The sequence below is a fragment of the Eutrigla gurnardus genome (genome assembly GCF_963514095.1).
Source record: "Eutrigla gurnardus genome assembly, chromosome: 22".
Lineage (NCBI taxonomy): Eukaryota > Metazoa > Chordata > Actinopteri > Perciformes > Triglidae > Eutrigla > Eutrigla gurnardus.
In genome coordinates, this window is record NC_139933.1 from 4,357,439 (window position 1) to 4,382,740 (window position 25,302).

Below are 25,302 nucleotides of genomic sequence, written 5' to 3' on the forward strand. Positions count from 1 at the left end.
CGGCCTTTGTTGAGGCTGAGGATCCAACGTAAGCAGAATACAGGGATGAAATGTGCTCCGCAGCCTTGTTTACCAAATATCTAGCAAGAGAGAGCATCTGTTTACGATACTGAAAAGCATGACATTGTGCATTGAACGGCCACGTCCTTCACAGAGTGGCTTCGAGTGCTGAAAGAGCCGTTGTGAATCGCGGTGCTGACGGCTAAACCGAGTCCTGGTCGGCAGACTGGTGTTGGCTTCGCTGCACTGACCTCAAGCAGCTGTACCCACCTCCCTGCGAGGCAAACTCATCTCTAATCTATTATTCATAACGGAGAGGCAGAGAGGAAGACTGGGAAAGGCAGATAACTTGGTCGTCTTTTCCTCCATACAACCCCCCCCCCCTTCCTGTATTACTATTATCCAGAGGCCATTGTGTGGGAAAACAAATGGAATGATTGCCTTTTGTTGTATAGGAGGGATGAAAATGTTGTATTCTGTGCAGAATTTGAATGTAGACATGCTATTCAGAGCACAGCAGCGATGACTGCCAGTTGCATTGTGCAAATAATGATGCATGGGATCAAATTAAAATGTATCTGCTCCGGGTTCGGATCCATTTCCAAATCTATTTCCAGCTAGATGAAAAATCGAAAAAAAAAGGAAAAAAAGAAGGCTAAGGGTTTCGGGTTTGGTATTCATTTCCCCCTTCAGTCCTTCTCGTGTTTTGATTGATTTTGGCCAAATGTTTGTGGCAGAGGTCATATATTTTAAGTAGACTCTGCCTCTTTAGTTAAGAAATGCACATTTTAAATGCTCTATATCAGAGGTCTGATGTAACCTAATGGAGGGACCCCCTATTACATATATACAATTATGTTGCTTATTAAACCAGACCAATAATAATAATAATATGTAGTGCAGCTTATAGTGTGCCATATCATGTATAGTACTTTGTAATAATGTATATATACAATGCTAAACCATTAAAATAATAATTGTTGACAGATTCATACATTTATAGAACATATTGTAATGTTATATTGCTTCATTTCTTTATCACAATTTTAGATTAACACAACAATTACCATTGCTTATTAGATGTATTAATGTGAATGGGCATTTGTGGACATATTTTACATTTTGGAAGAAAAAAAGTTTGGGATAAAATCATTTTGGGGACCCCTGCTATAACTTTGCGGACCCCCTTGGGGTCCCGGACCCCCTGTTGAAGATCTCTGCTCTATATGAATCTAAAGATCCATCTAAACCATCACTAGGCCTTAACCCTGCTGCTCTAAATACAAATCCACCGCCTCCAAATAACCAGTCCTGGTTTTATTGTCGAGGCTGAGAAATGTCTCATTTGTGATAATCAGGAATCATTTTCAGTTTACGGCGGCCGATTGTTTACGAAGCACCCAAAACACGTTGCTAATTTCTCATCCACAGGCGGCGAACCGTTATACGACATGTTGCTTTCAGTAAATTCAATTTGCCGAACTGGGACGACCAAAGCTTTTAACGTACCTTTTTTTTAATTATCTCTGCGATATATTTAACAACAAGCCGCCGACGCGTCTCTGTGCCTCTTCATGAAAGCAGGTGGTGTTTTGCATCCATTTCACACTGTTGGAGGGACAAGGGACTAAAAACCTCGTGAAGCTCGGCATTACACTCCACTTTAAAAATCACACGAGATGTGAGAGTCATGCTGAGAGGAGCTCTGCTCCATGATGTCCACACGTCTACCTCTCTCTCTCTGTGACTGCATTCACTTCCCATCCTCTCGGACTAAGAGAGCCAAATTGCCTCCACATTGTCACGCTGCAGGTTGGGTGAACTTCTCACATGGCGGAGCACTTGAATTATCGCTGATAGCAGCTACAAGTATTCAATCTCCACGCCCAGACTGCAGGGTAATAGACAGGGGGGGCTGAGCTATTGTAATTGAAAGGCCCCTTCAATAGCGATAAATAATGACGTTTCCCTCGGGGCCATTAGGGGTTGGGGGAAAGGAAAGGGTCGGGTGGAGGGAGGCGGTCTCAAATATATCGAGCCAGCCTGTTAACCCCACGCTGAGGGAGGCATGGAGGGATGATACAGGTGTGAAAACACAGGAGGGGAGTCACTCACACTGCTTCGTTACCGATAAAGAACTGTAGGATTTCTGTTCATTGAGTTTTGTAATCCCAGTGACCAGTATTGTATGGAATCTTTGCATAATTTGTAGTTAAAGTGGAGCTGAAGTTGTCTCTATTTTCCAAATAGGAGGTAGGAGATACCTTTGGGAGAATTTTATTCAATAATTTAAAAGATTCGCTCAGCACCTTCTCTAGCTCTGAATGATTGATGAATGGGTGTCATGATATTATTGGTGGAAATTGGTTGGCACTAGCTGATGTAAGCACACTTCATATTTTGTTTTACAGGCAGAAAAAGATATTGGATTGTAATATGTATTTTCTTCCAGTGATCTAAAAGAGTTAAAAAGAGATTTTTCAAACTTCGAGGCAACCGAAGTGAGTGCTGTGTCCGTAAACACGTTGCCGGCGGGTGTTTGCCTCCGTCCGGGTCCCTTGTCACGATCCTTGTTTGTGATGGTCATGGACAGGATTTCAAGACGCAGCCGGGGGGAGGAGAGTGTCCGGTTCGGGAACCTCAGAATTGCGTCTCTGCTTTTTTGCAGATGATGTGATTCTGTTTGCTCCTTCAGAACGTGACCTGCAGCAAACATTGGGGCAGTTTGCAGTGTGAAGCAGTTGAGATTAGGTGGTTCGGGCATCTAATCAGGATCCTCCTGGAAGCCTCCTGTTTGAGGTGTTCCAGGCAACCTAGACCCAGACCCTCCCCTGGAGGGATTATATAGCCCATCTAGCCTGGGAACACCTTGGGGTCCCCCAAAAGGAGCTGGAATACATTGTTAGAGAGAGGGACGCCTGGAATTCTCACTGAAGCCTGTTGCCATGGTGACCTGGCCCTGGATAAGAGGACAATGGATAGATGGATGGATGGTTGGATGCATGGATGGATGGATGGACACTGTATAGGCCTTTATAATATCCTTTTTCAACTTTCCGTTACCTCGATTTCATGGTAATAGTGTAGGAATCCCTCTAGTTTATCATGTATCACCAAAACCATCGACACGTACACATAAGAAACTCTATTCAGGGGTAAGCAGGCAAATAAATCAGTGACCCTATCTAGTCTCTGTTAAGGATGTCTGTGGGACGATGCATTGAAATTAAGCGTTTTTATGGAACTGTCAGGAAGAGACATTAATCTTATCTGATGAGGGCAACATAACGGCTCATATCTTTAAAAAAATATATATATAAACATCATGACTGGCTGCTATCTGATGTTTAATCAAAATGTAAATGTGGGATTTGCACCGGTAGTTCAGAGCTTTGTGGCGGCGGAGGAACAGAGATGGAAACCAACTTTCCTTTCCCCCGACTATTGCACATTCCTGTCATGCGAGTCGCACGCTGCTGCCTACAGAATAGTAATTGGCACACTTGAAGCACTTTCAGATGAGGCAAAATTAGCAGCCCGCTGTCGCTTTTGACATATATGAGCTTTTCAATCCTCTCCCCAACTGAGTGGAAGAGGTTTTCTGTGTCTTAATTACCTCACATTTTGGTACGGTGCCCTACCGAGCTATAGCAGGAGCTGCGGGGAGTTGGGAGCTCAGCTGAGACGCCCAGACAGCGGTTGGTGACAGAAGCCAGGGGAGGATCCGGTGGAGAAAAGGCTCCCAAGCTAACATGCCTGGGTTGACAGGAGCGTTGATGGAGGGGGCCGGAGTTCCCCCCGAGGAGAAGCACAAGAAAGAGGAAGCGCTGGCTCAAGGGAGAATTCCCCTCGGGCACATATGGCAGAATTGAAACATCCATACGCTACGGTAAAACACAAGATATTCAGTGTGTCGATACTCTCGGTCTCCCGCTTCCTTTTCCTTTGGAGATATTCTGTACTGGCTGGTCTGCACCAGCCATTCTGCACACAGCTTCTACCCCCCCCCCCCCCCCCTCAGGGATACTGACAGTAGTGGAGGCAAAACAGCTTCAGAACTGGATGCTGGGACTACAATATGTTGGTCAGTGTGCGGATGGAGCTATACAATATACAACTATTTTATATCAAAGCTGCACAAAGAATTGCTAAAACAAAACTCCCCTCTCTCTCTATAGACACACACACACACACACACACACACATATATACCAAATCATACCAGTGGCTAAAGAAGGCCGGTCTGAAGGAGCACAGTGGCACTAATCATGGCAGCCATGGTCTACCACGCCATATAGGACCCCATGTCCAGGTCGGGGTCTACCATACAAGGCAGGACCCCAGGTTTTATTATTGTCAGCCTTCAGCCTACACATGTGCTTTAACTCTCTTTGGAGAGGCTATGTTGCTGTATGTAGTATGCAAACTATCATGGGTTATATTTTCTAAGACATTTTTCTAACTCGGTTTTACACGTTGGCATCCATTGTCACCCAAAATGCCAATCAGATGCCAGGATGAAACCAAATCCATTCAACTTGTGTGAAGACACCGCGGGGCTGCAATCACTTTAGGGCACTTTGGTGCTCCATTAAATTTAATAACTCCAGTGAGGTAGAAAGTTGAAATAAAAGATTAATGTAATGTAGCAATTTCCAGTGTTTTCTAAGTTGACAGTGGAAAAAAAAAAGACTCCTGCCGGCATGGGCAATGAACCGCAATGAAGTCCGACAGCGAAGAAGGCGAGGTTTTTAGTGTAAGAGCCGTTCCTGCGTCCATGCTGCTCCATCTTTGACTGGCAACCATTAGATGGTAAACCATGCAGACAACACAATGACACACTGAGAGGTTGTGATGCTGCAGACATAGTTGTTCACATGGAAAACTGGACCGGTGGTGGATGTCAAGAAGCCTGCTCCGTGTCCTTCTCATACAGTCTTCTGAGGCTTCATGTTGTGTAGCGTCTATCTATCTGAAACCACACAATGTAGCTCTGCCTCCAGTTCAATTGTGCTCCCTTCACTAAACTGCCTCGGCTCCCTTGATGTGGCATTGATCCGTCTGCTCGGAGTATTGTCTGTGCCCGGCGTGGCCGGCACCATCAATATTGCATGAGGGCTCAGTCTAAACAGCTCAGAACTCTTTTGCAGTCCATCCAGCGAGGGGTAATAAAATCACACCCGTCTCCATTCGCTCGGCGGGGAGAGTCACATGACGGCTCATCTCACCCCCGTCGCTCTGTTTTGGAGGACGGAAGAACTCGCATGCATTCCTTCTGTGCCAAGAGGTGAGATGAGGGAAATAATGTGAAACAAAAAGGAGTGACTTTTACATTATTAATTGCCTCAAACATTCATTAGCATTCCTCTGTAATGAGTGTTGGTCCTTTTCATCACCCCGACTCAGCTGCTCTGAGGAAATTAAATGTTTACAAGAGAATGAGTCAATGTTTGCTCGCTGGAAGTTAAATTGAATTATCTCGAGAATTCCTTCCGAGCGCTCGAACCCACCTGAGCCAGCGTGGGTGGGGGGGGGGGGGTCGATGGGGTCCGGCTCTGTCGTCTGGAACACAGTTGGACCACGTTTTGGCCCGAGCTCCACCTGACTTTTTCATTGTTCCCTCCCCCATCTCCCTCTTAATCATGCTGGTTTATCTGGCAGACGATCTAGGGAAGCATGACGATATTAAATTAAACGAGGAGGAATCAGCCATACAGCTGCCACAATGCCCTCTGGGAAATATCGTAAAAAAATAAAAATGGAAAGGGTTTTTCAGAGGGATGATAACAGTGCTGGCAGCTCATTGACTTCAAGCCTTTTTGGCTAGCTCATTAGCCTTTTAGCTATAGTGATTCTGCAGACCCTGGTGGCTCCATAGTTGTGCTGATGTTAAACTATCTGCCTTTTAATGAATGGCCTGAAGATAAACTCAAAACCCACAGTGTGTATTGATATGACACATAATGGAGTCTGAGAGTGATTAATGTACATGTTGGGGGGGTCACGTGACAGACTTCATGTCTAACTTGGTCGTTTCAGATAAGCCACCAGAACAAAGCGGCCTAACAAGGTCACGGCCTATTTGTGAAAACGTTAGCGAGCTCGACTCTAATTGAGGAAATGTCATTTCCCCATTAACTCATGAGAGAGTAAATCTTACCCATTTGATAGGCTACACATTTGCATGGCGAAAAAAGATCTAAAGCATATATTAGAGGAAAAAAAACAGGTCTTATGTAAGAGTTCTTTGAAGTAACTCCCCCTCATCATTTAATAGGGCATCACTAATGTACTCTAATTTGTTCTAATTGAATTTGACTATGCAGTTTGACTGGTGCAGATGTGCAGAGAAAACCACTGCTCTTCAATCAAACGCCATCCGACATTATGACACACAAAGAAATTAAATTCTGCACATTTAGAAGAGATTGACATGCATTTACACTAAAACATCAGCAAATCTATCTGATCCGGCCTGTATGGGTGTGAATGTCAGATAGACCAAACTACCCATGGTGCACCAGTGTCTGTGACATCACAACTGAGCCACAACAGACAAAATGAGGTGAAAAGTTTGGAAGCATTTTAGATAAAAAAAATCGGAATAAAGGCAAAGCTGTCTGTACTTTATTATAATATATAATACATAATAATTACCGTTAATTAAGTCTATAGCCTGTTACTCAGGGAGGCAGTGAAGGCACCAACCAAAGGTTGCATGCAAATGAATGAATGGTGTTAAATGTCATTGGCTCAAACCCCAGTAGCCTACAACTGTCCCAGTGATGGGTGTCAGTGGATGTTACCTAAGTTAAAGGGTGAAGCCAGCAGTTTCTCTCTCTCTCTATCTATCTATCTATCTATATCTCTCTCTCTCTCCGTGCTGAGGCCAGACAAGGTCAGCACATATTCCTCCCGAAATGCCTTTGACAGGTAACACAATGACATCCAGGAGGAGCGAATATGAGCGATATTCCTAAAAGTCTTCGGCCGCCATCTGTCCTTCATGCATTCCTTCCCCCCTGGCGTCGCTGATAGATAGCGCCGCACATAATCCATTACTTTTGGCCCATTGATTGAGCCCAGCAAATCAGAGATCGGCGTTGTGCGGATGTAACCGGACCCTCCTATGAGCCGGCTCTCCGCCGCGAGCAAAGGTGTCAGCCGCCGGCCTACTAATCACCCTCGGCCGTGAGTAATAGCTATGGAAGCAATCACAGGGGAAATGCATCATCTCCACAGACCCGCCATCTATCAACCTGACTCGCTCTCATTTGACTGAAACGCACGCCGACGTGAAATATGACACTTTGTCAAAGGCAGGGAGGAGGCACGTTGGCTCCCGGAGCCTCCGAATGTGATAATTAAACAACACCCATAAAGGCCCATTGTATTTCATCCATCGACACGTATGCGTTGCGCATTTCTGAAGCCCGTTTCCCCGGGTAAACATGTCACGCTCGACTCCAGTGCATAATTACAATGCTTCACCAGTTGATACAGAATTACAATATAGGCGCACTAACAGTCATTTTCCACTTCAGTCATCTTTCAATTTGTTTCTCCACCACATCGACAGCGTAATGGTGGGGAAGGAGGGGCTGTTTGTCAGAGAGTTTGACGTGTTTGGCCCCAAACAGAAAGCCACCAGCAGGCGTCCTCGGCTCACCCGGTCACATGACCGTGTGATTCGAAGGGGAGAGGGAGAGAGAGGTTCTCGGTTTGCTTTACGATCTGTCAGATTTGAAGTTGTTCATGCTGCAGTTTCGGGAGTGCACATGTTATTTTGCACAGTGGGGAGCATTTCCTCTCCAATCACTCACCTTGCAATCTGCAGATTGGCCCCTTCCTGCCTTTATGCTCCACTGTTAACCTCAACAGGTGCTAACATGCAGAAGGCGTACCTGGATTTGCTGGTTCAGGATTAAACTGAACATTAAGGCAGAGGTGGAATAAAAAGCGTAAAGGACACTTCCTTTCAACAAGTGCTAATGTGCCAATTTAGCAAAGCGAAATGACCAGCAAGGTCAAATGAGGTCCTTACGAATTCAAACAATGATTTATGTTTTTGATAGAGCTAACGAACGCAATATTTGTCATTTCGAAACAAATTGCCGACATCTCCGGAAATGAATTCTATAGATTTTTCCTCTCCGTCCATTGTGGGTTTTCTCTCAGCGAGGTTATTACTTAATTAGATTGGAGGGAGGGCTCCGTCAGATATCGTATCTCCCTCCGACTGAGACTCACCTTACCTCCGTCGTTCACGTAGAATACTGATCGCTTGGCAGGCGCTTTAGCCAATTACCTGACATCAAATCTGAAAAAAATACATCAATATATTTCTGCGAAGCCTCTTTTCCCCCTCTTGTTGCTGTGGGACGAGCCGCTCGTTTTCAAGGTTAGATGGAAATGACGTTGAGCTTATTAGAGAATGCAGCACATTGGAATCCTTCCAGTTTAACTCAATATTATGCTGCATTTCATGACATTTTTATGCTCATAAAGTGCTGAAAGTGTGTAAAACAGGTGTAATCGATAACATGGATTATGGCCCTGTTCCATTTAGGTGTGCCAGGGTCTGGATTTTGGGCATTTTGGGTTCACAGGAATGGCTTTTGTTGTGCAAATCTAAGCAAGTGTGTTTATCTAGTACTTTTTTAGCAATTGTGTTGAATTCAAAAAGAAAAAAAATAAGATTTACTTCCCCGTGGGATCCAATCAACGTGAAATATTAATACGCCAATAATACAGTGCCAAGTACTCGTGCCACCTAGCTCCCTCCAGTCTGATCTGACAGGCCCCAAAATTAATCACAACTGCTGTGATCATGACTCGTGGCACATTTCTGAAATGTTAATAAAGCCATATTGAATGGTGCACTATTCTCAGCAGGAAGTCTGCAGCCTGTGGCTGCTCACTAAATCTCAATGACTTCATTAACTCATTACCATGAGTCACGGCGCGCGCTGCCAACAGCAATTAAAAGAGGACAGGAAGGAGCGCTGTCCTTGGGCCACTGTTCGGCTCGCGAGACTGGAACGCTTAACTAGATTTAGCAGGGTGATTGACGCATCAGTAGGTGCCGAGGTGGATTAAATGGACTCAATCAATATTCAGATTTGACTCACTCTCGACTGGAGGAAAATTGTCAAGCGCTTTCGGCTTTTGTGTTTCCGGCTGTGCGACGATGCCGCGGCTCTCTCTTCGTCTATGAATACTCCCTCTGAAGAATTTTTAATGCTCCCAAAAAAATATACTTTTAACTTATGGTAATTGAAAAATCAGCAAAAAGCTAATCCAAGTGGAAGTCTGTGGGGAAAAAAAAAAAAAAAATGTTCTTAGAGGGCGTGAAAGGTCACCAAGATTCCCTCCCAGTCCACAGAAGACTGGTGAATATTCATCCCGTCTTTTTTTATTCCTTATTCAACCAGGAGGTCAGAGGAGATGGAAAACCCGTAACTTTCAATGAATATGTCGAGGTTTTAATTCAACTCTCTCCTATGTCTTTTGTAGAAACACATTTCTATTCATGAAGCCAATCCTCCGTAGTCATGACACTGCATACTTGTGTTTCTTTTGTAAAACTCCAGCAAAATGGTAATTAAATTGCAACTGTGGGCTTCTGTCCCCTATGCAGACTTAAAGAAGCCTTTATCTTAGTAAATGACTGGCAGTTGATTATGAAAAAAACCCAACATTTCTTCTTTTTTTTCCCCCTCCTGCGTGAAAGCACTCCTCCCACACCTTCTGCTTTTGTGCACACTATTATTACGGCTCCATTGTTAATGAGTTTAGAATTAACTGGAGACTGGAGCTCCTGCTGAGGCTGATTGTGCTGTTGAATGGGGAGCTGGAGGAGGAACGTATGGATGGACGTGCTCACTGTGTGTGCAGGTATCCGTGTCTGTCGCTGGCAAAAACACAACGAGCAGAACCGGAAGGCGTCCTTTTTTCCGACGGCCAAGCCTGGATGCTCATTGCTGCTGTGCTCCCTGACATCAGGTGTCATCCGGATATAGAGGTTTTAATGCGAGGTTTTCAGGCAGACATCAGCTGGTAAAACTGGGACGTTAAAGGTTGAGTAGGTGATTCTATTCAGAAACACTGTCTGTTTTATTAATTGAAATCCTTGTAACATGCCGATAGCAATGGATAAATAAATAAATGCTCTGACATAAAAAAGACATAAATGTTATCTGTGGCCGTGGCAGGACTGTAAAAACCCCCGTCTAAAATAATTGGTTTGCCTGCCTGTCTGTCAACTTACTTCCTGTTTGCACTCTGCCGATCTCGAGCACTCGTTTGGTGTTTTGGGGGAGGAGCTTTGAACGGAGGTCGAAGGGGGCGGTTCAGCGATGCGTTCAAAGTCAAAAACCACCTACTCCGCCTTTAAACTCCAGATGAACTCATTATGCTTTAACACGGCTTTAAAACATTGCAAATTAGGATACATTAATTTCCTTTTGGCACACTGTTTTTATTATACTTTTTTCTTAAAAAATGCAAAATAATGTGTCATGTGTTTCTGTGTGACCACGCCCAGAAATGTTTTAAGTCAAGGTCACCATCGTAGATTCACTGCAGCCTTTACTTTAAATGACATCAACACTTTAAGGATTGAAGCTTTCTGAATGAAAATAAAGAGTGAGATCATTGTGACGAGCTGATTTATCGATCCAGCGTTTGTTAAGAATCCAGCCAAAGACCTTGAGAGTGTTACTCATCCTTTTATTAGCTCTCGGATAGACCGCTGTAATGCTTTTTAAGCCGACGTAATATCTCTTCATCCTCTGCAATTAGTAGAAAAAGCAGCTGCTGGTGTTCTCAGTGGGAAAACAGGATCACATATGACCAGTATGACCAGTATGAACGTTGTGCATGAATTGTCCTCGATGTTCACATTATATTTAGTGTTTTCTTCTCTTCCTATTGTTTGCGTTGTGTTTTTTTGCCTCTTGTTCAGCGCTTTAATTAACATTTTTATACGTGCGATACGAATAATGACTTGGCTTGCCCGTTGCTCCGTTCCACCAGCTATAACGAAGGTTAAAGGTCGAGAAGGTTCGGCTGTGCGTCGGTGCGTTATGGCATTAAGTAGACTGATGTAGCCGAGCTGGATTTTGGGGGCATCCACTGTGTGTCCTCTCTCCTCCTGCCCCCCTGCTCTCCCCCCTCTGTCCTGCAGCATCATTCTCTATAATGAGCTTGTGGACAGGAGATGAGATATGATTCTTGGAATTAAAACAGCATTTTGTACTTTGATCATCCAGCAGTGTGTGAAGCACTGAAATAAGACTCTCCCCTTCTTTATCGAATCTCTGCTCTCGTTCTCCCTCTCTTAATCTTTCCCTTGCTCGCTCGCTCGCTCCGCTCGCCCTGCTCTATCTGAGCTTGGGGGATTGCTGTATGAGATGGAGAGTTAATGAAGAAAGCTTTTTTTTCTGCCTCCCTCCCCCTGCAAGAAGGACTAGTAAACTCTGGCAACTTTGTTCTCTGGTGATCGCATCACGATCTGCATTCATGCTTTACAGCGAACCAGTTAAGCATTAATATTAAAGCGTTTGTATTAAAGCCCTCCGAGAATACAGGATGTCGGCTGCAACACAAATGAATGCGATTTATTTTTTTACTCCTAAAGTTGGACGAGCAGCTTCGGCTTTATTTCACGAAACAACCCCAATGACGTCGCCCCATTTGTTTCCTTTTTTTTTTTTAAATATGATCTCACATCTTATTGTCTCCTTATTGACGGCAGCCAATCAGCACGTCGCTCTCACGCTCCTAAGATGCCTCCTCCTCGTAAACTGCAACCGAGGAGCAACATTGTCAAAGAGCCATTTAAGATACTATCATCTAATATGGAGGCTGACGTGGGCTGCTGCTGCTGCTGCTGCTGCTGCTGCTGCTGCTGCTGCTGCTGGCAGCGTGGGTTATGTAACAGCTTTCCCGGGGACTGATAGCAATCCAACACGCCCAGCAGGGGAGCGGCAGCGTGTGTGTGTGTGTGTGTGTGTGTGTTGGGTGAGGGGTGGGTGCGTTGAAACACATCACATAATATTGCAGCCAGTGTTCTGCCACAGGTACAGAGAGGCACTCTTTGTGCCAATTGATTTGTTACCATGCTAATGAACCGTGATTAGCGGAGCAAGAAGACGAGCCGTCGTTCGCTCAGTGAGGTGTTGATTAAAAAAATACAAAATACAAAATCAACAACTGGGGGTGAAAGACGAGAAGGAAATGCACATTTTTGGAAATCATTATTGTAATTAAAAAAAGAAGAAACTAAAACTTTATCCTCTTAATCATAATATAGAGTGTTTCTCCTCCGATTGGGCAACAGAAAGGCAGTAAAACAATAAACTATGCATACATTTGTGGCGCTGAATTTATGAGCAGTGTGTCTGAATCCAGTTTCCGCTGCCAGGCTTGTGAGCCGAACGCATCGGCACCATTAGCAACCGTGTTTTATGAGATATCGCATGCTAAATTATGTGTTCATATTAGTACGGGATGTCTTACAGTCATGTAGAAGCATTTAGCTTTATTGAGACATATATTACAGCATGGCAGCGACCCCCGGAGTCACATCATGTATCTCTAACGTCACCCAAAGAAACTCACAAAAAAATGTTATTTACTCATTATTTTATGAGCTATAATTGCTGCTTAATCCAGATTAGAGTGGGACCACATGGCTTTCAGAGAAGGAAGTGTTGCCTGCAGTTCCTCAAACAAATATATATATATATATATATTGCATATTGTGCACACATGACACTGAATCCACATCATTGATTTCCGGAGATATCCGGTTGATATGTCGAGGCCAAGCAGGGTGTAGAATGAGTTACCTTGGGCTGGGAATCCAAGCAAACAGTGTTAAGTGCTGATGTTGGCTGGGAGGGAGGTCTCCTCAGTGCAGCAGCAACACAGAGAGTCCTGCTGTAACTGTAGCACAATCCTGCATAACCGATGCTGTTTGCCAACCAAACAAAGCGCTGCTTTAAATTCATCATTTTTATGAATTTCATCCCCCCGCTGACAGTCACTTTTAAACCTTTTCATTAGAATTCTCTCCCTGCGTTACAAGAATGAGCCGAGATAAACCGACAGCTTTACATGGCGACGATTGTTTTCCTGCAACACCGAAGGAAACGCTGAATCTTCCCGTTGACTGGAATGCTGCACATATCATAAATGTACTGTATAAGATGTCGAGTCAGGAGAACTAATGCTCGGGCGTCGAGGCTTTCTTGGCACATTTTAATAACCACAAGCTGGTAAACTCATGTTTGAAAGACCGCAAATGGATGACTTAGGTTTTTTTTAGTCTCCCATAGCCAGGCCTCCATCAGCGCTGTGTCAGCGCTAAACGAAGGTCATTACTGCATCGTGCTATAGGAGGGAAAACACGCTCGTTTGTGCTTGTAGAATAAAAACACGAGTACAGGATGCAGCAGCAGGGCCCTTTCCTGGTCCTTCTGGTGGACTACGATGGGACCTTCATCTGGAAAAATATGCATTGTAGTCAATGGCAAAAATGATTCTTTTTTTGATTTTGTTGATGCCATGAATTATAAAAAATACATATTTTTCCGAAGGTCCAATGGGGGACACTGGAAGGGGCGGGGCTTAGCCTCTATAGGTAGCAGAGGAGAATTCAGTGACAGACTTCTTGAGTCTACATCTGATGATGATTTTTTGCAGTATTGTGGATAACTAACAGATGAATTACCTGCATTACCTCAACCAAAGCAAGAGGAAATAGACCAGTTTCTCCTGAGCCTGATGGTCCACCATGTCCCATCCTTCAGGACCACATCTGCATCGTCCACATCCCCCCTCACGGATCCACCTAAGGATGTAGCAGATGACAGAGTGCGTCCTCGGGGGGAAACACTCCACAACCATCAATATGTCAGTCTTGCGTTACATGTCTGATGGATTTATCGAGCCATCGATACCTTATCGACTGGAGGAACGCTCAAGGTCATCTTGGAGAATCTCCCACCGCCCGGTTCATGTCAGTGGTCTCTCCTGTTCCCCTGAGGGGCCGATGAGTATCATCATCAGGTCAATGACCTTAATGACTATAAGAGCTAAAAAGACAAGCCAATGTTTGGAAGCTCACGGCTGCCCGCATTAAAATAAAGCCAGTTTGGTCAATTTGGAGATCAGTTTTGGATTTCTGTGATACATGTATCACAGATACCTCAAATATATGATACATAGTGCTGACACAATTTTATATACTATTCAAAATGAATGAGGGAACACTTCAGTGTGCCTATATACGTTTAAAATACAACAATATCTATCTAAAGTTTGACAACATTTTGTATTATCAATTACACGTTTTTTATTAAATCATACACGCTCCCTTTCACGCCAAATAGAAGGGCTTATCTGGAAAGGAAACAGTGAATAGAATACCACATTGTCATGTTAATGTGTGCTAATCTGTTATGTTTAGTACCGAGACACGCTGGTTTGCATATTTCTCTCCGTACGCTGAGGTGGAACAATCTGCCATCCCTGCTCATCAGTGTTTCCACCGCAGCACTCTTATAATGAATGTTCCCCGAGCCGCACAAGTTTATTGGGTCAACGGGTTTAAAGTCAAACTGGTGCGTATCATTCAGACCCGGAGCCAGCGAACGCATCGCTGTAGCTGCGTGTGTTGCCGGGGTGGGAGGCGGGCGGGCGATGAGGGGCTGATGGTAAATCGATAGTGATGGATCAAAGTGCTGCATGGCTGGATGCCTGTGGTGTCAGGGTGCTAGGAACAACGGTGACTTTTTACTCCCCCCCCCCCCCCCCTTCTAATTATCCTCTCCTCCTACACCAGCTCGCTTTTTATCTTGAGATTCAAACGCGCCGCACTGATCTCACACTTTTCCGTGTGTGTGTGTGTGTGTGTGTGTGTGTGTGTGTGTGTGTGTGTGTGTGTGTGTGTGTAAAGAGAGAGCTGATGTGATGCTTTGTGTCGTGGTGTCAGGTGGCATCAGCCTGTAGTTGATGGGAAGACACAATGCAACACAATCAATATCCAAACACTGAAATCATGTTGTTTTTTTCCCCCAACAGCCTTCTGCAATACGTGTCCACATATCTGTCACAAAAAAAATAATTACATTCTCTGTTAACCCTCTCCCTGCTTTTCAGTGCAAATACAATAACGCCCTGTTGTTGAATGTGTCTGATTGTTATTTATTATAATACAAGCAGTAATAAAATCTAATAAGTAACCGCTTGGTTGTGTTTTCTAGGAGAAAAACTTTGGCCGGTCCGCTCCCAGAGTCACCATGGTAGGGATGGCTGTTCTTTGTTAAACGGGTCGAAGCTGCCTCTAATCACGTCTTTGTGATTCCTGCCCTCCTCTTATGAGTTACCGACTATTAATATAACAACCCATGAGTGTTTGGAGGCAGCTTACACCTGGAGTGTTAATCGTAGTGCAGTGCATTCCCATCGACCTCTATCTATAGACCTAACCTGTGTATTTCCCCCCTTTAACATGTAGCTCTCCTGTCTGTGTGATGAATACATGTGTGCTCTCTGTTGTGGTTCCAGGGGTGCAACGGTACAAAAAATATGAATTATTAATACAAGAGGAGCATCACTGCTCACCAGGGGAACTTAAATGTACTCATTTCGGCTTTAGGGGCAACTCAATTATTACAACAAATGACCCGAGTAGAGTCCACTGGGACTCTGGCTCTTTGTAATATATCGCAGTAAAAAAAACAACAGAATAGCTGGCTTTGAGCTATATTTCAACAACGCACTGAAGCGGATGAGAATTCTAATGAAGGCACCGTTGCACCCCTATCTAGTCCTGTTCAGATGATGTGCTGATGTGGGCCCACCTTCAAGGAAAACACTGTAAAGAATTGCATCCTTCATTAAGTAACTTGTAATTACTGAATGTAAACTAGAACATTCTATACCTCTGGATGTTTGTTGCAGTTGGCCCACATTGTGTTTTTTTTTTTTCATTGTGTGTTGTGCCTTTATCCCACTCCTCTGTTCTAATCCCTGCCCTTTTTGAAATGTACGTTTTTGAACTGTTTCACTGAAGCTTTTCTCTGTGTTGCCCACTTTGCTGAAATGAATGTCCTAACCTCTATGGTGTGCGTGGGTCTCCGACTCTGTCCGTCTCATTGGAGAGGAGGGCTGGTCTATAAAGGCATGGATAAAGGCAGTTTTGATGATGTTACTTCTTTTATTTTAAGAAGACATCAGATAAATCTGTGCTTATCCTTGCTTAAGATATACGGACCCTCCTCTTCCTCCTCTACCTCTTCCTCGTCCTCCGCCTCCTCTCAAAGGAAGTCTGCTTTTCAACAGCCCGCAAACGGATCGGTTGGTATGTCCATCAAGTGTTGAGAGAAATGGCCTTTTGTTGAGTTTTTTTGTGTTTTTCTCATTCCTACGATTGTGCCATGAATGAAAATGCCATTTACAACTGTTTGATTTTCAGGAAAGATTATTACCTTTTGAAAGCGGCGAGTCACTTTGTGGAGAGAACAGAGTTCTGTAGGAACACCACCAAGCATCACTTCAATCAAATGGATCTGTATTGCCTTTTAGCACACAGGGTCAAGATAGTCCGTGGCGGGTTCACTGTCTATCACATTTCAAAATGAACTGGATATGAAGTCCATCTCAACCCCCCCCGTCGAGACCATCGGAGCACATTTGTCAAGCTGCAGAGGCAGCGACATGTCAAGTTACTACTTGGCCTCGGGTGTCTCCGGGTGATTGTGAGTTATGAGGTAAAGAGGCGATCCTTACTGGCGGTGTGGATAGAAAACAGTGTGGGATTTTTATTACACGTGGCAGGATGTTTGCCGTCTGCAGCTCCAGTGACTCTCATTAATTGAGTTAGGTATGAATGCGTAACGATATCTTGAGTATTTCATTTCAACCAATTCCAAAAACCCCTGTGTTAATGGTTTTCACTCATTAGCAGAAATGAGATGTAGATGGACAGACGAGCACAGTCATTTAGCGGCACAATAATACCCAAAAAAGTGTATTTTTGGGTATATTTTTAATACTAACTGAAAGCTTTTTGTTGCTTCCTGCTGAAGGCATTGTCTGTTGATACAGAAAGGCTAGAGGGATCTGGAAAAGCTGCAACAAGCAATGTTTTGATATGAACATTGCTGTAATGTGAAGGTTAACAGAATTGTGTTCATGATCTCTGTTCGCTTTAAACCAGACACTGTTCTGAGTTCAGGAAGGCGGTAATAATGTGAGAATCCTCGCGGGTCTTCTCAGTCTTGCATCTGTTGATGATGAAGTTTGACTTTCTGTGGGTGGCGTTCTTTTTTGTTGTCATAGCAGCTATTTCTGATCATCCGCTGCCCTTTCTTCACTTCTTCCAAACAAGCGTCTCTGGAAGAAGTTGAATCATGACAAACAGCAACAAAGCAGTTATTATTATGAAAATTAAGACCTTTTTATCAAAAGTGGAAGTTTTGACTGAGAAACTCTGACTCACAGTAGTCAGTTAATAAACGCTGGATGCTAAATTTAGCAGACCTAGAATTGCTATATATATATATATATATATATATATATATATATATATATATATATATATATAATAAGTATTATCAACAGTGCTGCAATTGGGGTCAGAGTTAGGCGTCCTGCTCTGCCAGTAAAATCAATGAGGAGGTGGGAGCCACTTCTGTCCGGGGGCTTAAGGCTTTGTCCCCTACTAACCGAGTGAAGTGGGGCTATTATGGCAGTTAACATTTAGAGATTAAATGTGAACACTCTTTGTCAGTTGTTAAATGTCAAGCCCACAGTGGCTTCCCTTTCCTCCCGCTTCCTCCGCTGCGAAGAGGGGGAGGCGCAACCGGGGCTGTCAACACAGCCGATAGGACGGAGACGTCCACATTCATACCTGTCAAGCACATTTGGCACGCATGCACGGTGCGCTCCACCTCCACCTCCTCTGCTCCTCCAGTAGCATCCACTTGGCAGGGCTAATGGGACGGCGGGGCTGCTGGTGTTAGAGGAGGATGTCGTGAGGAGAGTGGAGCAGAGAGCTGAGGATGGCTCTCTAATAGATGTTGGGGTGGGGGGGTGGAGGGCTGCCTTGTGATCACTGGCCCGTGTTGCTGTTTCATTCCACCGGTCCACCACAGCCTCCTCGTCCTCCTCTTATCTGCTGTCTGACTCAGTTTGTCCCCCCCCCCTCCTCCTCCTCCTCCTGCTTTTATATTCTTATTCACATCCGATAAGTGTTGTTTTTTTATGGAAGCTCAAGTTCACACCCAACATTTGTTATATGTGTGAGTAGTTAAAAAGAAACGGCAACAGATTGGTGACGAAACAAAGTCAGACAAGCGCGGTGACGTCGGATGATTCTGCAGAAATCTTTAACAGAAAATGTTAATTATGCAAATGTGGAATTGCCTTTCAGTTTCCTTCAGTTTGTTACCAAATATGTGTTGATTTTTGTCTGTTCTCATATTTGGGAGATGAGTTTTTCTTTCTTTTGACTTCCCTACTCCCTGACTGGATATTATGACGTCACTGTTCAGTCGTCGGACAGCATGTAAATCCTTTGAAATCAATGTTCCATGAGCACAATCGACTCTGCAGATGCTGGTGTGACCTTGGCGCCGGGACAAGGTGTTTTAGTGGCGGCTCAGCATGCTCCTCTCACCTCCCCCGTGTGCTGTATGGAGATGTGAGGGTTTCGGGACGTGTGATGTGAAACAAAATGCCATGCCAAATGTCACATTACTTAGTCACTCGTGTGCCATCTGGATGCTATTATACAAACTCGCCAAGGAGGTATCCTCCGGAGATTGATTATAAACGGAGGGGGAAATTGAATGTGAGTAATCTTCTCTCGGAGGTGAGGGCGACTGGATCCAGGAGAGTGTGCCTGCGGCCCACCCGTTCCAGCTATATGCTTGATTCACACACTAAATCTGACTGACACCATCTGACAAACACACAGCTGCGTCATCAGCATACCGGCGGAAAAAAAACATCCATTTAGCAATTTAGATAGGGACCCTGTTTAACCCAACAATCTGGAGAGCATGTCAATCATAAATAATCAACCCGCTGTGTGATTAGACAACGGCTTTGCATCTATTTGAATGAGGCCGTTTGAGGTGATGAAGGAAATAACAAACGGACAAGAGGGGTGCTCACCTCTCGGAGGATTCTCTGGAGCTGCTTCACGCTAACGAGGGGTGTGGAGGTTATCATAGGATGCTCAGAGAGGCGGGGAGGACGGTGGTGGTGGTGGTCTGAGCCCATAAGCAGTCTGAGTGGTTGGGGGTGTTACTGGTTGTACTGGGACTCTTTTTTTAAGATGGTTAATTGGTCCCCAGATTAGGGAGGGATCAGTGAACATGGCTGTCCAGGTTCTTAATGAGCTACAGTCTTGTGTTTCCGTCTCGGTGGGCCGTTCAGACCGGCTGGTCTCTCCGGACCCCTCAGACCGGCTTTGAGTGGAAACGTCTTGGAGATCAGGAACATTAGTATCACGTCAGGGTTCTCTAACTTCTCTGAGAGACGGGGAGCTGTGCTGACAAAACCTATTAATGGCCACTTATGTGATTTCTTTTTCCTTTTTGTGAAGTTTAAGACTTTGATGTTTCAGAGAAGCTACAAGTTGAATTAGTGGATCCATTTTTTCAACTGATCTATTATCTCCATCAACATTGTAAACATGAGTTTATGGTTTCAATCTCTAGTTTCAAGTCTTCTTCAATCCAGCATGACGTTCATTTAGTCAATTATAGTCCATTTAGAGTCCAACAGACCAGAAAGCAGGTGATGCTTTAGGGCGGGGCTTCCTTGTGATTGACAGGTATCTAGACTCCCATCATTGAACCACAACTCAATACTGAACGATTAATAAATAATGTTTTGATGGTTGTTCAAGCAACTCAAAGGACTTTGTTCAAATTAGCATGAGCTTAATGTTATCTTTCACCAAAGCAATTATCTTGTTGTAATTAGGTTCAATTATAGCTGTCATGTCTTCATTTTATTTACTTTATGACTGCGTGGAGTGTGTTTTACAACGGGCAAAGTAACTGGCTGTGTTGTTCAATAGAGTCTGGTAGCTTAGAGTGGAGCATATTAACGTTTAGTACGCTAATAAGTTATAATAACCGTCCAAATCCCTGTTGGTTGTATTTAATCTGGTTATAATGTTTTGGAACACTAAAACAATATTCCTACTAGAAGTTGTAATGTAGAGTGTTATTATATTTCCCTAATTGTTTCTCCATTAAATATCAAATATGCTCAAATGATCACATTTCATTATGTATAAATAATATAAAGCTGTTTTTTGGAGACAGGGTTAATGAAACATAAAGCTTCGTTGTGTTGATGTGACTTTAGTGAACTGTGCGGTTCATTTTTAAGTATTCGTGGTAATACACATCAGAATAGGACGTACAGGATTTAAATGGAGTTTTTACTTGATGAGAGCAGTTTAACAATGGTTTTATGGACGATCATTTAATATTTAGTACTTTGAGAAGGGCATGTTTGGGCTGGGAGTTTGACTTTAGAAACGACAGAGTTGTGAAATAAAAAAAGGATGTTAAAAGTCCACATTAGCATACGGGGAAGTATTGTGTGAACAGAGGGTTGTTTGAGTTTCTCCACGTTGGAAACACAATATGCCGTTTGCTCTGCGGCTCCTTCTTTGTGTTGCAGGAACAGCATGTAAAAGCTTTTACACTCTGTATACACAACCACACATATTATCATTTCTATCACAACGATGCTGATTTCATATATTCAGGACACACAGTCTCACATCACTACTGTGAGAATCACTGTTTGTATATCGAAAAAAAAAGAGAGAACATCCCATCTATCTCCGTAACTGGAACAAATATTGGAGCCCATGATGCGAGGGCCTCCTTCACTTCTGTGACACATGTAAATGGATGTTTCAGCAGCTCTAATGCATTTTTAAACAGGCACAGCAGCAGACAGCAAATGAACGTGTCACGACGGCAACGCTAGGACGGGGTCTCCATCCATCGCTGCCTCCTCCTCCTCCTCCTCACTGCAAACATACAAACCTGCTATCACACACACACACACACACACACACACACACACACGGGCCTACATACTGCTGAGAATAGCTGTCATTCATCAAACGTTCTCAGTACAATGGGCTCAGTAAAGGTCCCATCTTTCAACTAAAGCACCTCCAGACTCCGGGGTCCAGCCGAGCTCTGCACCACCTCATCACATTCCCCCTGTCAACCGCCAGCGCCAGCACTCCTGCACAGTAGGATGGAGGGATGATTGGGGGGGGAAACTGTTGTTTATTCTCAGAGTTGGAAATTAAAATGGCTCCGCTCTCCTCCGCTGACAACACGGGAGACTGTTACTGCTGATTGGACCACGCTCACGCATTCAGAGAGCCGGAGAGGAAGAGAGGGGAATGACCGGAGACAGAGGATGAGTGTGTGTGTGTGTTTGTGAAGAAGTGTGTATTTGGATGAGAGCTCCGAGGACTGCAGCTTAAGAAAACACATAAAAAAAACATCCTCACTGCTTTGTGTCACAAGAAAAAGCTGCATATTTAGTAAAAAGACCAGTCAGGAATACATTCAAACAAATGCAAATGTCAAATACAGACAGAGGTTTGTTTAAAAAGGTCAAGAGTTCCATCCACAGACTGCAGGTGTAGGAAGGAGCTTGGACTTTATGCTTCTGATAAGATAAAAGCTTGAGGTGGGGAGTTAAATATGTTTCCCAAGATGCATTTGGATAACAAAACACATCCATTCACTGAGCTTAAAGTAGAAAGTTTCCATGATTTTACATCACATGAGAAGACAAGCAAATAACTTTTAAAATGCCTGTTTTCTGAATGGAGTTTGGATGGATTGCAGGCTATGCTAACGCTGTAGCGAACACGGACGCTGTGTTTAGTCTAATTTCTGATCCAGCGATGACAGGAGGAGAATATCAGCGCTGATGAGGCTTTCACGTGATGCCCGGCACAAATTCACGTCTTTTTGTGTCTTTGCAGTGACTTTGTCTGGAAAACAATTAGCTCCGTGTGTGAACGTACATTGAATGTTGGGTCTTAATTAACTTGTGTGGAGAATTTTGATGCAATGAGACAAATTCCACAACAAGCGACAAAGCAAGATAATGTGCATTGTAAATTAATTGGCTTTGGGGATTCGAGATTAACTTATTTTTTAATTTAAGAGTATTTTATTAGTGTGTGTGTGTGTGTGTGTGTGTGAGAGAGAATGTGAGTCAGGTGTGTGTGTGTGGCAAAGTAAAACAACTGGATTTACATTATGTCGCCTGTGTGGATGCCATACTTTGCTTGTGTTCATATGAGGCTTTTTAAAAATGCTATGTGTTGCCACGGTGATAAGAAGTGTACCATTTACTTGCATTGTGTCGACCAACGTGAAGTTATCACATTTGAGGACTTTTTTCCTGGTGAATTAGATGAATGTCTGTCTTTTTTTTTAATCTGTTATCCCATAATGTCACTACTGAACAGTGGATGCGTCGTGGCTTTGTGGCTTGAGAAAAAGAAAATGAAAAATTTCCCTACATTAATCTGTATTTTGTATCCGAAGTGTCAAAATCTGTGAACTCTCTCTTTCCCTGTACCCTCAAACTGCTAGTCTGTGTTTGAGCTGATACGGCGGACGATCCTCGTGGTCACTGAACACATCTTTCATTGCTTTTGTCATTGCAGGTACTCATCAGCACAGCTATAACCATGTGGCTCTAGGTAGCCCGACACGCACGCCTAAGAATGGTAAGACCAACTAGGGGGAGAGGGGGACATATTTAAGTGAATCCACGGCACCGGCCCATTACCTTGATTTCAAGGCTTGAAAACCCGCTTGACATGGTCCTTTTCTTTCAATTTGCCCCACAACAAATCCATTCTATTATTAAATATGAGGCTTTTTCATTGAATATGGAATCGTAGCAGTGTCGCCTACCGTAGTGGGGAACATCTCATTTAATACTGGCGTAGCAAGTTAATGTGCTGTCGAGGTCATCCCGTCCTCCGGTGACCTGCGAGCAACATCACCGTGAACGTTTGTTAGCGCCGATGTCACGCGGCTGTTTGTTCGCAGCGTTCCGCTGGCAGACTGGCAGATGTGCAGAGGAGCGGTTGCATAAGAATGCAAGGTGGAGGCTGAGGGGGGGGGAGGAGGGCATAAACTGAATATTCACTGCCTTCTGTATTTATTAAATCACTCTGATCTCGCCGTTTGATTCATATTCTGTTTGTTTCAACCACAAACGTGGAAAAAAAGAAATGACTTCTTTGCTCTCGGGCATTCAGGGGCGATGCTTGAATTCTGCAGCCAGAATGGCCTCTTCTTTATAGGCATAAATGACCATGTGGTTCACACACACACACACACACACACACACACACACACACGGATACGCAAATTGCAGCTATGGAGAAATGCCTTGGAGATCTATGGAAACATGAAAAATCCATTTCAACAACTCATCTAACACAGAGCCTTTGATCACAGACCCCCCTGAAAGGCTTCCATAAAGCCTGCTGACCCCCCCCCCCCCCCCCCTCCATCTCTCCCACCACTACCAGTTGTAACTGGAGATGCAGCTACTAAAAGCTGCAAGCAAAGCAAACCCTGAATCATACACACAAGTGTATGCTGACTTTTTATTTTTACTTTTTTTTGTTTTTCTCACCATCAACGTTGTCTCTGAAATATATTTTTTTTTCACTTGGGTTTGGTAGCACACCGATCATTGAGATATGGTAAGTCATTAAGTATATTTAGTGTAACAACTCATTCATTACATCCCAGCACACATGACACTACAAACCAACCCTGTCTTCCACTTGAACTGTTGTGTTTTCAGACCTGATTTAAGTAGCATTTGCTAATAATTATGATATTGATATGATATATATGAAGCATATTTGCATACATTTTTAGAGAGAATCCTTTTGACTCGTGAAAGTACATGAAAATCTATTTCATGTAACAGCTGCAACAAAATATAACCTGTGTTATTCTATACTCAGTCCGTCACTACTTTCTGGCTTCTAGCAGCATCTAAATATCTGCTTGATACATGTTCGGTTGTCAGAATCGAATTTCTACAGAATTCAGACAGATTCATGACATGCAACAGGTGTTTCAGTTTAACCAGTGACCGTGTTAACTGGTGACTTTCAGCTTGCTAATGTTCTTGACACGAATGAGTGTTAATGGCAACAGGAATGTGTGTTCTTGTGCTTATTGACCTCCATTTAAACTGGATGGAGAAACCAGTCCGTAAGATAGAGTCAAAACGGAGACATTGCATTCTACATGGCTACCTAGGTACCTAGCTACCTAGCTACCTAGCTAAAGCCATGAAAAATAGTGACAGAGCAAAATGGCAATGTTATTGCTCAACACATTCTCACTCCCAACTCATCTAATACTGGCGCTTGGTCGGAGGCCCTTTGCACCAAAAACCGATGCACTGGGCTCTAAGTTAAAGGACCGTACCAGGAACATGCCGCCAGTGCTTGTTGTTGGTCTTTTCACTGCAACAACAAAACTATAACAGATTTGCAAGGACTACTTGAGTCAGGTCTCTGTGGTTGTACTGTCCATCGTGATGAATCAGTAATTGCGGTAGCTAACAGCATGTCTTAGTCAGTCCCCCTCGTATTGAAGCCGTGTGTCAAACAGTTCAGATCCACATCACTGGAACTCCCAGAACCCTGCCGCCACCCCTCCAACCTGCTCTCCTAAGCTTCCCCTGCTCGATTCATCCCACTATATGCTTTCCTTCTTGCATTTCAGCCTCCTTTGTTCCCTTTTAGATTCTCTTATCTCCATCTCTTCCCCTCTTTCGCTCCTTCTCTCCATCCTGCAGCAGTTACTAAAGCCCTATTTTTATCCATCCATTGGAGGCTGCTTCTCGGAGCCGCACCCATGTCCACTGCTCTGCACTGCGTGACAGACTCACAGCCCACTGGGGAGAACGAGATAGAGCTGCAGTGAAAAAGAAAACGAGAGAGAGGGGAATACAGAATGGACAAGAAGAATTAAGGACATATAAGATTGACAGTGCAAGGAAGTGCAGCGGGGACGTTTGTGTGAAGGGGAGATAAAGCCAAACACACACACACACACACACACACACACACACACACACACAGTGTGTCTTCCTGGCATCATATCACGTCACATCAAGGACAGCCAGTCCAGACGCTGCTTCCTGCCTGGCCCCAGATCACATCACAGCATTGTCCAA

General features: G+C 43.9%; 1 protein-coding gene across 8 annotated transcripts in view; it reads left to right on the forward strand.

The window, feature by feature from the left end:
- The window catches only part of LOC311032917 (shisa family member 6), a 46,435-nt gene that overhangs the window by 15,318 nt on the left and 5,815 nt on the right, over positions 1-25,302 (forward strand). For 2 of the 8 annotated variants that reach the window (XM_084040003.1, XM_084040008.1), the window contains exons 5-7: positions 15,273-15,311; positions 22,751-22,813; positions 23,786-23,806. The exons of 2 other annotated variants lie outside the window; for them this stretch is intronic. In XM_084040003.1, the coding sequence (XP_083896129.1) occupies positions 15,273-15,311; positions 22,751-22,813; positions 23,786-23,806 (123 nt within the window). The remainder of the gene's footprint in view (positions 1-15,272; positions 15,312-22,750; positions 22,814-23,785; positions 23,807-25,302) is intronic. 4 more of the 8 variants (XM_084040004.1, XM_084040009.1, XM_084040005.1 and 1 more) reach the window with 3 other exon arrangements.